The sequence below is a fragment of the Mobula birostris genome, chromosome 1 (genome assembly GCF_030028105.1).
Source record: "Mobula birostris isolate sMobBir1 chromosome 1, sMobBir1.hap1, whole genome shotgun sequence".
In the NCBI taxonomy this organism is placed as follows: Eukaryota; Metazoa; Chordata; class Chondrichthyes; order Myliobatiformes; family Myliobatidae; genus Mobula; species Mobula birostris.
The window spans coordinates 155365475-155380891 of record NC_092370.1 but is presented as its reverse complement, the minus strand read 5'-3'; the positions used below and the strand labels follow the sequence as shown (position 1 = coordinate 155380891).

Genomic DNA, 15417 nt, shown 5'->3' with positions numbered 1-15417 from the left:
CTCTGTCGAGGACACCAGTAGCATGCCAGAAATTTGAATGTCAAGGGCAGAAGTGAGTGTAGTTGCTATCAATGAAGAGAAGATGATTGGGAAGCTGAAAGGTCTGGAGGTAGATGTGTCACCCTGACCATATAGACTACACCTCAGGATTCTGAAAAAAGTTGAAGAGATTCTGGAGGCATTAGTAATGATCTTACTATGTATCACCCAACTCTGAAATGGTCCTGGAGGACTGAAAGACTGCAAATATCACTCCACTCTTTAAGAAGAGAAGGAGGCGAAAGACAGAAAATTTAAGTCAGTTAGCCTGACTTCAGTGGTGGCAAGATGGTGGAGTCCATTATGAATGATGAAGTTTCAGGGCACCTGGTGGCACAGGAAAAGATAGGCCAAAGTCAGCATGTTTTCCTTTAGGGGAAACCTTGGCTGACAATTCTGTTGGAATTCTTTGAGGAAATAACAGGAAAGACAGGCAAAGGAGAGTCAGTGGACATTGTTAACTTGGATTTTCAGGAGGCCTTCGCTGATCCAATTTACCACATTTTCATCCAGATCATTGATATAGATGACAAACAGCTCTTAGAACTGTGGAATATTAGGATGCAGGAGGCAATCTGGCCAATCATATCTATGCATTTTATAAAAAGAGACCTATCTTAATCTGTCTTCTAAAACTGTATATGTATCCTTGCAAGTCCAAGGTCTTCAACTCCACATCTAAACATGCTGAGGGTTTCTACCTCAACGCCTTTTCAGAGTTCCAGGCCCCAACACCCCCTGGGGAAAACATCTGTGCAAATTTTGTATGCACTTTACCAGCTCACCACAGATCCCAATGACCTAATCTCCTGGATCAGCCTACTATGAAGGAACTTGTTAAATGCTTTACTAAAGTCCATGAAGAGGACATCATTGCCCTATCCTCATCAATCATCTTCATCATCTCTTCAAAAAACTCAATCAAATTTGTGAGACAGAATCTCCCCTGCATAAAGCTATGCTAACCTTCCTTGATAAGTCCATGCTTTTCCAAACATAAGAATGCCCTGTCCATACAAATCTTTTCCAATAATTTCCCTAACACTGATGCAAGGCTCACTAGCCTTTAATTTCCTGGAATATTCCTATAGCTCTTATTAAAATAAAGGAATAGCAATGGCTATCCTCCAGTCATTTGGGACCTCGCTTGTGACTGAGGCCCAAGATCCTTCCTTACCTCCCTGATCAGGGACAGTATGAGGTATCAGTCAAGTAAACTTCTGAACTGCTTGCAATGAATTGACATCATTTCTTAGGTAAGAGGACTAATACTGTACACAGTAATCCACATGTCTCACCAGTACCCTATGTAACCTTCTTACCTTTTTATTCAATAAACGTTAACAAGGTGAGAGTTCCTAATTATGTGTACTATCCACATATTAGACTTCTGTGAATCTTTCACACCCAGATCCTTCTGCAATTTCTCATCAATGTCACTTTTCCACCGTGATGGACAATTCATAGTTCCCCATATTTTTCTTTCATACTTAACCTGTCTAAATTCTTTGTTGTCCCCTAGCATCCTCCTCACAACATGTTCCCTTTTCATCAACAGCAAATTTAGCAGCTGTTCCTAAGATGAAAAAAAGTGCTGCAAATATTCAGCAGGTCAGGCCACATCCGTGGAAAGAAACAGACTTAACATTTCGGGATGTAGGTCAGTTCTGAAGAGGAGTCCAAAACATTTAACTCAATTTCTCTTCCCACTCATATAGCCTGTTGAGTGTTTCTAGCATTTTCTGTTTTTATTTTAAATATCTGGCACCTACAGTCTTCTGATTTTCACTATAGCAACCATAAACAAGGCAATTATATAAATTGTTCAAAGGCAAAGCCCCAGCATCAGTCTTATACCACACCGCACATTGCATCTTCCCAACTAGAGATAGCTGCTCTGTTTCCTGTTAACTGTCAATCTTCTGTACGTACCAGTGTGTTATCTTCTACTTTGTACTTCCACTTTCCTCAACAAGCTTTAATTCAGCACTTTGTCGAATACCTTCCAGTAATCACAAGTTCCCATTATCCATAACACTTGTTGCTTCTTCAAAGAACAACATCCCTTCACTGGAAGGAGGAAGCTAGAACAGCACAAATAATTCCATGCAAAACTCATTTTTAATTTTTAAAATTTTGACAATGAGAGAATGACATTGCTTGATATCGGGGGTTTGACCTGGTTAAAACAGTCAATCTAAGTTTACTGTCTCAGGTAAGCATCTAGCTGTCACCGTTCCCCAGAGGTACAGGAGGCTGATCGTCCTCTGAAGCACCCACCTGAACCGTTCCCGCTCTAGTAAAAACTGATATGTGGCTGTCTAACCACAGGCTGTGTGAAGTCCAGCAGGAATGGGATCAGTCACCTCAGAAAGAATTTCTTCCTGCTAGCCCATGGGAAGAGTTAACCTTGCATGGGGATTAAGCAGCCATATTCCAATTTACAGGACACTGCGGATTAATTCACTTCTTTCATCTTCAAGTTGAACAATGCAGCATGCACCAAGGTGAACTGACCCAGAGGCAGAACCTGTCTACATTTCAATTATGTCCCTGTATTCCAAAGCAGAAATAATTTCACAATTAGTTTTGGAAAACATAGTAATTAGATTACCCAAATCAACATGTTGATGGGGATCAGACAGAAAGCAGATCAGACATAAGACAGGAGGAGGAGTAGGTCAGCAGCTCTTCAGATTCGCCCTCCCATTCAATAAGATCCATAACCCATTCCCATCCATTTTCTAGACTTCCTTTGTATCCAAGAATTTAATGACTATAGTGATCAGCAACCAAAGAACAACAAAGATTTACAATCTCTTTTTTCTCATCGCAGAAACCTCAACCCCTAATTGCAGACCTGTCAGGAGCTTGAGTTTATTGAGGTGAGCTTTCATTGATCTAAAAGACAGCGAATATGGGTCAGTCTCATTTGTTCCCTCCTCATGGAGCTAATGCAGCACTATTTTCTTCCTTTTGTAGAGGCCAGAACCACACAATATGTCTGGTGTGAGCTCACCAGGTACCTGTGCAATTGTAGCAAGCATTCAAATCCCTTGCAGTGAAAGGGAATGTTATATTTGCCTTCTCTATTGCCTGGTGAACCAGGGTATCAATATTTACAAGCTTCTAAAAGATGGAAAAAAATACATCCATTTCACCACACACTTATCTAGATTTGATTTTGTGATTTGGAATGGATCTTCCATTCATCTCTTTGCTTTATTTTCATCAAGTTCAGCCATCACTAGCTTTGGAGAGAGCTAACCCGCAGAGCCAGGTGGACACATTTACAACACAGGCTCCATATTGATCACCTGCCATGCCCAGGTGAAATCTGGCCCTGCGCAAATCCCAATTAAATATATTACAGTCAAAGAATGAGACAGGGGTATCTTCAAGTTACTTCTTTCCAAAGAAGTTCTTGAAGATGTTTTTCTTCTTCTTCTTGCCCTCAGTGTCCATGTTCTGTGTCTGGTCCAATGCTGGTGTGCTGCTCTCTGCCTCCACCGGCTCTGATCCCCAGGTCTTCCTCCGGTTGTCATCCAACTCTCGACTTTTGGAGCCACTAGGCTCCCTGTACTCCACCCGCAGGTCGGGGGTACTTCCCAAGGTCTTGCTACTACCTAATGGGTGTAAGAGATTGGAAGAGTTCAGGAAGTTATGCATACAGTCTGACACCCTCTCTCTCTGTTTTCAGCAGTGATGACTGATTGAGAGTATGCAATACAGTTGTGTTTAGTTCAGGTTGTTGAGAATATTTAAGGCAGAGCTTGAGAGGTTCTTGACTGGACATGTCATCAAAGGTTACGGAGAGAGGTCCAGGGAGTGGGGCTGAGGAGAGGAAAAAAGGCTCTTCCTTTGATTGAACGGTGGAACAGACTCAATGGGCCAAATGGCCTACCTCTGCTCCTATGTCTTATGGTCCTATGAAATCACATTCATGCTGCAACAGTGGATTTTATTGCAATGGTTTAAAGGATCTTCCTAATTAACACTGTCAGGTCAGACTGTACTGGGCAACGCAGCTTCTCGCAAATTCTTTTCAAAGGATAGTATTGGCTTCAAAGACAAGTGACAGTTAAAACTGTGGTTGATAAAATCCTAAAGTAATTCCTGAAAACGGATAGTTATCTTTGCACAGATAAAGAATAGTACTATTAGATCCTGGTTAAATGGGCACGAATGACCAGGAGAAGTTGAGTCGAGTGATGGTTTTGATGTAACTGCAGGCGGAGAAAGACAGTGGGTCTGATCACTCACCTGCTTTCAGCTGTTCCCCAGCCTCTGGGTACGAGTGAGTGTTGTAATAGGTGTGCGGAGGTTTTGGTGGGGGATTTGATGACAAATTCTCATCTTTTGCTGAGTCTGGAAAAAAAAATCAACATTCAGGTAAACCTTGAATTGAAGGGAAGGAGGTACAAGCTGAGGTTGATGGGATGGTTGTGTGATGGGTGGGAGGTGGGAGATGTGGGTAGAAATCTTGGAGAATAGAGCTAAATCTATTTGTCCTGTACTGAGGGACAAGATCAGATTCAACTACATATGACAGATGCAGAATTTAACATCAGTTATTTAAACTGTAATCAAAGAAACACACACACACACACACACACACACACACACACACACACACACACACACACAAAGTGCTGGAGGAACTCAGCAGGCCAGGCAGCATCTATGGAAAAGAGTACTGTCGATGTTTTAGGCTAAAACCCCTCGGCATGACAGGAAAGTTTAAACTTCTTCAGGGTCAGCATCCCTGGCAGAGACTTTGCAGAGTAGTAATCCAATCACAAACAAGCAAAAAGCTGCAGATGCTGGAAATCCGAGCAACAAAGGTTACCGAAGGGATTCAGCCCGAAACGTTGACTGTTTACTCTTTTCCATAGATACTGCTTGGCCAGCACTTTGTGTGTGTTGCTCGGATTTCCAGCATCTGCAGATCTTCTCTTGTTTGTAATCAAGCAAAAATTGTTTCACCTTAAACTACTGTTTTGAAATAAAAGACATTGTTTCATTAAAGAAGAAATTTTCCTCCACCTTGTCCTAATCTGACCTGTATGCAACTGTAAACCAAAACAGCATTATGTTTGATTCTTGACTATTTGTTAAGCTGATCAAGTAAGCCATTCATAAATATAAAATAATAACATCAGGTCAACTACATAGGCATCTGATTGTGAGACAAAGGCCTGCCCCATGTCACTAACATCTAGGAATGTGTTTGAAGTGGGACAACAATCCCACAGACAGTACAGGGACCCACTGAGGTAACACAGGGGTATTGAACCAGCAAGGAGTGGTCCTGGGAGTTCTCAATATTAATGCCGGGTTCCCTGGTTTACCACCTGCCTTCCTTTTTCAGGTGTTAAGTCCTACACGTGGAGCACTACTTTGAAGCAGCACTGTTCTCATTTAACTTCAACAAGAGGTTCTACAGATGCTGGAAATCTAGGGCAGTACATGCAACGTGCAGGCCAGGCAGCATCTGTGGATGGGAATAAACAATCGACGTTTCGAGCCAAGACCCTTCGTCAGGACTGGAACGGGAGGGGGAAGAAGTCAGAATAAGAAGGTGGGGTGAGGGGAGGAAGGAGTACAAGTGGCAGGTGATAGGTGGTAGGAGAGAAGGGGAGGAGTAAAGGGCTGGGAACTTGATTGGTGGAAGAAATAAAGGGCTGGAGAAAGGGGAATCTGATAGGAGAGCACAGAAGACCATGGAAGAAAGGGAAAGGACAGGAGCACCAGAGGGAGGTCCCAATTTTACTAGGGTGTGGGGGCTGCCAGCCACCCTCGCCAGGTTTAGCCCTCCTGCTGAAGTGGTATACTGGATTATGGCTGCTTTCGCATGCAAACAACGACTTGGAGCCACAGGTGAGAGCTCAGTGTCCGGTGGGGATCAAAGATGAGTAAGCTGCCTCAGAATGGACATGACAAACCCCTTCACCAGAGGTGGAAACCCTCTTTGGACACCCCATATACCCTTCTAACAATTTGCCGACTGTCACAAAATCCAATACAAAAGCTTCCGGTGATGTATATCCCATAATCGCCAATGATCGTTCGTCACGCTGTAAGGAAGCTCTACAGTACTGTACCACTTGTTTGAGGTACCAAGGGACCTCCTGACATGTCCGTTCCCGGCAGGGTGTCGGTTTTTGATCGTCGGGCCAGGGTGTCCCTTCTCTCCAGTGGATTGGATGAAGCCTTTCGCTTAACTCTGAAAGATGGAGTTCTCCTGCATATCACCAGACAAGGAGGAAAATTATGTCAGTTTCCAAATTGCCACCATATTCCCAGGATAAGAAGAGGATTATGTACAGTGAAGATCTCTCTGCGTTGTCCCAATCAATACCCCTCCCCCACCCAGAGTTTTTATTGCAGGTATAATTGCTATATTTTATTTTACAGTAAATGTACACACACAATGAAACAAAACAACGTTTTTCACATTTACGGTCATTACCAATGCCTCCAAAGATTCCTTCAGCAACAGGTAGGGACCTTAGGCACTGCAGTCTCAAGTTCAGTAGTGGTGTGTTAGGATTCAGAGGGCATTGGAAGGGCTGAACAGAGAGAGTCCCACACCTTCTCCAGACTACATCTGGTGCCTGTTGGACAACCAGCTGACCCTAATGACCCTATTGGACCAGTCTCTCCTCATTCTTCACTTCTCTGGCCTGCCATTGCTCGATGGCATGACGTAGAGGGCATAAAAGATTGAGTAACCCACAGTACAATGGTGCCAGGTGTACAGCTGCTTCCACACAACATCTGAGACCCAGATTCAATCCCGATCTCTGCCACTGGAGCTCGCATGTCCCTGTTATGATGCCATAGGTTTTGTCCAGGCGACTGATTTCCTCCAGCATCCCACGGATGTGGGGGCCACTGTAAATTGCCCCCAGTGTGTGGATGAGTGGTAGAATCAAGGGGGGAGGGGCAGGGTAAATAGATAGTGGGCAGAAAAAAAAGGAATTAAAGTAGGAAGAGTGTAAATTAGTGTGGCTAAGGCCTGTATACGGTCTCAGTCTTGTTTCAGATTACTCTGGTTCCTGTGAACCTGTGGGCCAGCTGCTGATGGAGCATAAGTCTCTGCTGCTTGAAATATCCCCTGGTAGCTGCTGCCACCTCTGCTCACACTCATGACTTGTGTCATTCCTGATGGATGCAGCAAAGAGCTCAGTGAATGGGTATGACCAGGGAAAGGGTGTGGCTCTGTCTGCCCAATGGGTATGACCAGGGAAAGGGTGTGGCTCTGTCTGCCCAATGGGTATGACCAGGGAAAGGGTGTGGCTCTGTTTGTCTGCCCTCCAGTCGACTTGCAAGCAGTTGACAAAGGTAGGTCTTCAGATATCTCTGTGAAGCAGCTGTATTCAATAATAGAATTCCTAACCCACATTTTGGAGAAGACATTCAATGTGAATTCTTGAGAAACATTGTCAAAGCTACTCTCTTGGTCCAAGCCATCACCGCCTTCTGTATCTGCCTCACAGCCCATCTCAGTCTGCGGCTCCCTTTCCATTCTCCTTGGGAGAACTCCGTTACCTGGGGAGGAAATCTTTGCTGCTTCCCATCTTGGCCAGGGAGGTTCTTGTCTTGTTAGATGTATCTGCAGAGAGGAGTGACTTCACCGGGGACGTTTCCCTTTTCATAAAGAATAGAGCACATTACAGGAGTAAGCATGAGATTTGAGCAGCACTTTGTCAGCATCCCTACCTTCCACAGAATGTACTCAATATTAGCTCAGTATTCATGAACACTGTCATCGAGTTGTAAGGCCCTTCAGCCCATACTTGTCCATGCTGACCAAGGTGTATATTCAAGTTAATCCCATTTCCCAGCATTTGGTCCACCTCTGTCGCCACCCTCGTTGACATACTTCTTAACTGTATCTGATTAACTTGCCTCAACCACTTCCCCTGGCAGCTGGTTCCATATATCGACCACTTGCTGTGTAGACAAGTTTATTAAATCCTTCACCTCTAACCTTAAAACTCCTTTAGTTTACAGTTCACCAACCTTCGGAAAATGACCACTCACCCTAACTATGTCCCTCATGATTTTATAAAGCTCTATGAGGTCATCGCTCAGTCTCTACTCTAAGATCAGCCTGTCTAACCTCTCCCGATAACTCAGTCCCTTGAGTACTGGCAGCATCCTTGTAAATCATTTTTGCTCTCTTTCCAGTTTCAATGCATCCTTCCTATAACAGGTGGGTGGCGGGGTGAAAGGAGGTGTAAGGCCAAGGAGGTGTAGGGCGCTCCTTCCCTCCGCTAGCCCGCAGCCACCCTCAGGCAAGCTGTAGCACCTGCTTAGCACCCCCCCCCCCCCCCGGTCAGGGTCATGTGAAGTCGTGGGAGCAGGTGGTGGATGGTCGTATGAGCAGCTGGTGCATACCACAAGTCCAGGTTATGCGACCACTGACACCAGACAATCTCTGAAAATTATTGATAGTGGCTGGGGTCACCCATCTTGTAAAGACACTGCCCAGAAAAAGGCAACGGCAAATATTCTGTAGAAATATTTGGCAAGTACAGTCACAGCCAACACCATGATCGCCCATGTCATACAACACGGCATAGAATAAATGAATCCTATACAACACGGCACAGAATGAACGAATCCTATACAACACGGCATAAAGTGAACGAACCCTATACAACACGGCACAGAATGAACGAATCCTATACAACACGGCACAGAATGAACGAATCCTATAACAGGGTAACCAAAACTGATCACAAGTGTGGCCTCACCAATATCTTGTGAAAACCACTCTAGAATTGGTGGGGTAGGGGGTTTTAGAAATCAGAACCCACGCTGTAGGTGTTGTCATGATCCCCTCCCACCATTCCTCTTTCCCACACAAATAGAAACATAGAAAACCTACAGCACAATACAGGCCCTTCGGCCCACAAAGCTGTGCTGAACATGTCCCTACCTTAGAACAACCTAGGCTTTACCCATACCCCTTTAATTTTCTAAGCTCCATTTCGCCATCCAGGAGTCTCTTAAAAGACCCTATCGTTTCCGCATCTACCACCACCGCCAGCAGCCCATTCCACACACTCACCACTCTCTGTGTAAAAAACTTACCCCTGACTTCTCCTCTGTATCTACTTCCAAGAACCTTAAAACTATGCCCTCTCATGCAAGCCATTTCAACCCTGGGGAAAAGCCTCTGACTATCCACACGATCAATGCCTCTCAGTATCTTGTACACCTCTATCAGGTCACCTCTCATCCTCTGTCGCTCCAAGGAGAAAAGGCCGAGTTCACTCAACCTATTCTCGTAAGGCATGCTCCCTAATCCAGGCAACATCCTTGTAAATCTCTTCTGCACCCTTTCTGTGGTTTCCACGTCCTTCCTGTAATGAGGTGACCAGAATTAATCATAGTACAATCCAAGTGGGATCCTATATAGCTGCAACATTACCTCTTAGTCTTAAACTAAATCCCACGACTGATGAAGGCCAATGCACCATATGCCTTCTTAACCACAGAGTCAACCTGCATAGCATCTTTGAGGGTCCTATGGACTTGGACCCCAAGATCCCTCTGATCCTCCACACTGCCAAGAGTCTTACCATTAATGTTATATTCTGCCATCATATTTGATCTACCAAAATGAACCACCTCACACTTATCTGGGTTGAACTCCATCTGCCACTTCTCAGCCCAGTTTTGCATCCTATCAATGTCCCGCTGTAACCTCTGATAGCCCTCCACACTATCTACAACACCCCCAATCTTTGTGTCATCAGCAAATTTACTAACCCATCCCTCCACTTCCTCATCCAGGTCATTTACAAATCACAAAGAGAAGGGGTCCCAGAACAGATCCCTGAGGCACGCCACTGGTCACCGACCTCCATCCAGAATATGACCCATCTACAACCACCCTTTGCCTTCTGTGGGCAAGCCAGTTCTGGATCCACAAAGCAATGTCCGCTTGGATCCCATGCCTCCTTACTTTCTCAATAAGCCTGACATGGGGTACCTTATCAAATGCCTTGCTGAAATCCATATACACTACATCTATTGCTCTACTTTCATCAATGTGTTTAGTCACATCCTCAAAAAATTCAATCAGGCTCGTAAGGCATGACCTGCCTTTGACAAAACCATGCTGACTATTCCTAATCATATTATACCTCTCCAAATGTTCATAAATCCTGCCTCTCAGGATCTTCTCCATCAACTTACCAACCACTGAAGTAAGACTCACTGGTCTATAATTTCCTGGGCTATTCCTATACAGAGATGTAAACCGTTCCCTTTCTCTCCAACCATTTCCATGTCCAAACATTTGTTCTGGGTGAAGCAGTGACTCTCCTGCATTCCATCCAGTGTAATACAGTATACTCACTGCTGACAATGTCATCCCTCTTCACTGGAGAAACCAAACACAGAGTGGATACTTTGCAGAACATCTCTGTCTGGTTTTTAAATGCCTGTCACTTTAATTGTTTATCTCATGTCTTTGCCTCTGGTCTCTGTTCCAAACAACCTCAAGGTAGGCTTGAGGAACATCTTCTCATCTTCCACCAAGTATGTAACAGCCCTCAGGACTTGACATTGAAGGCAACAATCTCAGATAGCTAGCCTTTCCTATTTGTGTCATGATTGACCAGATGTGATGACAGGCCATTGGCCTGTAATATTATCTCTGTTTCTCTTGCTGCAAATGCTGTCTGATCCATCGGATCTTTCAGCAGTCTCTCTGAGAACGCTGAACAGCATGGTGCAGCATAGCAACAGGTTGAGCCAAACTAATTAAACTAGTAATTAAAAGCCTAACTAAACTAATCCCTTCTGCCTACACGATGTCCATATCCCTCTATTTTCTATGCATTCATGTACCTCTCTAAGAGGCTCTTAAATGCCTCTGCAGTACTTGATCCCAATACCCTCCATGACAGTATATTCTACGCACCCACCACTCACTGTAAAAAAATTGTCCCACACGTCTCCTTTGAACTTATCCCTTCTCAACCTGTAGTTTTGGACATTATGACCCTGGGGGTGGGGGAGATTGGAACCTGACCATCGTCTCTTCCTATGCCTTTCATAATCTTATAAACTTCTTATCACATTTCCCTTCAGCCTCTGCTACTTCAGAGAAAATAATCCAGATTTGTCCAACCTCTCCTTAATGCAAACACCCTCTAATCCAGAAAACACCCTGGTAAACCTCATCTCACCCTCTCCACTGCCTCCACATCTTTCCTATAATGGGACGGCCCAAAATGAATGCAACGCTCCAGATATTCCCTAACTAGAGTTTTATAAAGCTGCAACATATCTTCCTGATTCCTGAAGTCAATGCCTTGACTAATAAATGCAAGGTGCCATATGCCTTTTATAGCACCCTGTCAACGTGTGCTTTAGTTCAGATCTCTGACCACTGCCGTGCTCTGTAGCTCCTGGTTCCAAAGGCCTTTTACCCTTTGTCTCTCTTCAACACTTCTATCCATTCTTTCTTGTTCACCTCCAGACGGGTCAGCTGCAAAGAACACCCCTTCACCCTCTCTTAGCAGACAGCAGGAGCACGGTGTATGTCAGCAGATTCTCTTGGTTTCCACGCAGTCACGACATTCCCTGATTTCCCTCCATCTCCCTCCTCACTCCTCCCCCCCTCCCAGTCACCATTTCCCTGCAGATTCAAACATTTTCAATTACTGTCTTTTCCCAGTTCTGGTGAAAGGTCATTATTTTGAAATGCTGACGCCTCTCTTTCACTCTCTCTCCATAGATGCTGCCCGACCAGTTCAGCATCTGCAGCATTTTCTGTTTATATTCCTGCAACAACTGTTCTTGGGCAGAAATCTGGGCCACCCTTGGAAACTGTGCTGTATCTGGGAGGGGAGTTTTGTGTTTGAGAGTAAACACTCCATTACCCGTTACTCTGGGAAGGGAGTTTTGTGTCTGAGAGTAAACACTCCATTACCCGTTACTCTGGGAGGGGAGTTTTGTGTCTGAGAGTAAACACTCCATTGCCCGTTACTCTGGGAGGGGAGTTTTGTGTCTGAGAGTAAACACTCCATTACCCGTTACTCTGGGAGGGGAGTTTTGTGTCTGAGGGTAAACACTCCATTCCCCGTTACGCTGGGAAGGGAGTTTGGTGTCTGGGGGTAAACACTCCATTGCCCGTTACTCTGGGAGGGGAGTTTTGTGTCTGAGAGTAAACACTCCATTCCCCGTTACGCTGGGAAGGGAGTTTTGTGTCTGAGGGTAAACACTCCATTGCCCGTTACTCTGGGAGGGGAGTTTTGTGTCTGAGGGTAAACACTCCATTCCCCGTTACTCTGGGAAGGGAGTTTTGTGTCTGAGGGTAAACACTCCATTGCCCGTTACTCTGGGAGGGGAGTTTTGTGTCTGAGGGTAAACACTCCATTGCCCGTTACTCTGGGAGGGGAGTTTTGTGTCTGAGGGTAAACACTCCATTGCCCGTTACTCTGGGAGGGGAGTTTTGTGTCTGAGGGTAAACACTCCATTGCCCGTTACTCTGGGAAGGGAGTTTTGTGTCTGAGGGTAAACACTCCATTGCCCGTTACTCTGGGAAGGGAGTTTTGTGTCTGAGGGTAAACACTCCATTGCCCGTTACTCTGGGAGGGGAGTTTTGTGTCTGAGGGTAAACACTCCATTGCCCGTTACTCTGGGAGGGGAGTTTTGTGTCTGAGGGTAAACACTCCATTGCCCGTTACTCTGGGAGGGGAGTTTTGTGTCTGAGGGTAAACACTCCATTGCCCGTTACTCTGGGAGGGGAGTTTTGTGTCTGAGGGTAGACACTCCATTGCCCGTTACTCTGGGAAGGGAGTTTTGTGTCTGAGGGTAGACACTCCATTGCCCGTTACTCTGGGAAGGGAGTTTTGTGTCTGAGGGTAAACACTCCATTCCCCGTTACTCTGGGAGGGAAGTTTTGTGTCTGAGAGTAAACACTCCATTCCCCGTTACTCTGGGAAAGGAGTTTTGTGTCTGAGAGTAAACACTCCATTCCCCGTTACTCTGGGAAGGGAGTTTTGTGTCTGAGAGTAAACACTCCATTGCCCGTTACTCTGGGAGGGGAGTTTTGTGTCTGAGGGTAAACACTCCATTGCCCGTTACGCTGGGAGGGGAGTTTTTTGTCTGAGGGTAAACACTCCATTGCCCGTTACGCTGGGAGGGGAGTTTTGTGTCTGAGGGTAAACACTCCATTGCCCGTTACTCTGGGAGGGAAGTTTTGTGTCTGAGAGTAAACACTCCATTACCCGTTACTCTGGGAGGGGAGTTTTGTGTCTGAGGGTAAACACTCCATTGCCCGTTACGCTGGGAAGGGAGTTTTGTGTCTGAGGGTAAACACTCCATTGCCCGTTACTCTGGGAGGGGAGTTTTGTGTCTGAGGGTAAACACTCCATTGCCCGTTACTCTGGGAGGGGAGTTTTGTGTCTGAGGGTAAACACTCCATTGCCCGTTACTCTGGGAGGGGAGTTTTGTGTCTGAGAGTAAACACTCCATTACCCGTTACTCTGGGAGGGGAGTTTTGTGTCTGAGGGTAAACACTCCATTGCCCGTTACTCTGGGAGGGGAGTTTTGTGTCTGAGGGTAAACACTCCATTGCCCGTTACTCTGGGAGGGGAGTTTTGTGTCTGAGGGTAAACACTCCATTGCCCGTTACTCTGGGAGGGGAGTTTTGTGTCTGAGGGTAAACACTCCATTGCCCGTTACTCTGGGAGGGGAGTTTTGTGTCTGAGGGTAAACACTCCATTGCCCGTTACTCTGGGAAGGGAGTTTTGTGTCTGAGGGTAAACACTCCATTGCCCGTTACTCTGGGAAGGGAGTTTTGTGTCTGAGGGTAAACACTCCATTGCCCGTTACTCTGGGAGGGGAGTTTTGTGTCTGAGGGTAAACACTCCATTGCCCGTTACTCTGGGAGGGGAGTTTTGTGTCTGAGGGTAAACACTCCATTGCCCGTTACTCTGGGAGGGGAGTTTTGTGTCTGAGGGTAAACACTCCATTGCCCGTTACTCTGGGAAAGGAGTTTTGTGTCTGAGAGTAAACACTCCATTCCCCGTTACTCTGGCAGGGGAGTTTTGTGTCTGAGAGTAAACACTCCATTGCCCGTTACTCTGGGAGGGGAGTTTTGTGTCTGAGAGTAAACACTCCATTCCCCGTTACTCTGGGAAGGGAGTTTTGTGTCTGAGAGTAAACACTCCATTCCCCGTTACTCTGGGAAGGGAGTTTTGTGTCTGAGAGTAAACACTCCATTCCCCGTTACTCTGGGAAGGGAGTTTTGTGTCTGAGAGTAAACACTCCATTCCCCGTTACTCTGGGAGGGGAGTTTTGTGTCTGAGAGTAAACACTCCATTCCCCGTTACTCTGGGAGGGGAGTTTTGTGTCTGAGAGTAAACACTCCATTGCCCGTTACTCTGGGTGGGGAGTTTTGTGTCTGAGAGTAAACACTCCATTGCCCGTTACTCTGGAAAGGGAGTTTTGTGTCTGAGAGTAAACACTCCATTGCCCGTTACTCTGGGAGGGGAGTTTTGTGTCTGAGAGTAAACACTCCATTACCAGTTACTCTGGGAAAGGAGTTTTGTGTCTGAGAGTAAACACTCCATTGCCCGTTACTCTGGGAAAGGAGTTTTGTGTCTGAGGGTAAACACTCCATTCCCCGTTACACTGGGAAGGGAGTTTTGTGTCTGAGAGTAAACACTCCATTGCCCGTTACTCTGGGAAAGGAGTTTTGTGTCTGAGGGTAAACACTCCATTCCCCGTTACACTGGGAAGGGAGTTTTGTGTCTGAGAGTAAACACTCCATTCCCCGTTACTCTGGGAAGGGAGTTTTGTGTCTGAGAGTAAACACTCCATTACCTGTTACTCTGGGAAGGGAGTTTTGTGTCTGAGAGTAAACACTCCATTGCCCGTTACTCTGGGAAGAATGAGAGTGACCCATAGCGCTTAAATTCCATTAATATCCACACCTGTTGGTAACGAAAGGTTTGGAGTGGTGATGGGACAACAGGCAGAGTGCTCTGAAAGTGGAGTGAAACAGAAGAGGGGACAGAGGAAGATGGAGAGGAACATTACTCACCAGGATTGTTGTGGAGATTGTGGATGAGATAAGCCATTGGCAGAGGACCCTGAGAAAGAAATCAGGATGGGGCAAATGAAGAAACACTGACACAATAAGGTGAGTTTGCTGAAACCAGGTGCCCCCACACGTCCATGCCCACATCGATGTAATCTTCTCTTTCCTGTGTGTCTGCTCACACCCAACCCCACTCCTCCCACTCACAACAGGAATCCTCATCGGCCACCACATGAGCCTACAAATCCAGCACATCTTCCCCCCACCCCACATGAGCCTACAAATCCAGCACACCTTCCCCC

At 45.8% G+C, this 15417-nt stretch overlaps 1 protein-coding gene across 1 annotated transcript in view; it reads right to left on the bottom strand.

The window, feature by feature from the left end:
• Positions 1-3216: 3216 nt before the first annotated feature.
• The window catches only part of sptbn5 (spectrin, beta, non-erythrocytic 5), a 279715-nt gene continuing 267514 nt past the window's right edge, over positions 3217-15417 (bottom strand). Inside the window, exons 69-73 of the mRNA XM_072264468.1 lie at positions 15119-15167; positions 7594-7692; positions 6144-6283; positions 4303-4407; positions 3217-3665 (exon numbers count right to left, since the gene is read on the bottom strand). Of these exons, the coding sequence (XP_072120569.1) occupies positions 3442-3665; positions 4303-4407; positions 6144-6283; positions 7594-7692; positions 15119-15167 (617 nt within the window). The 3' untranslated portion in view covers positions 3217-3441. The remainder of the gene's footprint in view (positions 3666-4302; positions 4408-6143; positions 6284-7593; positions 7693-15118; positions 15168-15417) is intronic.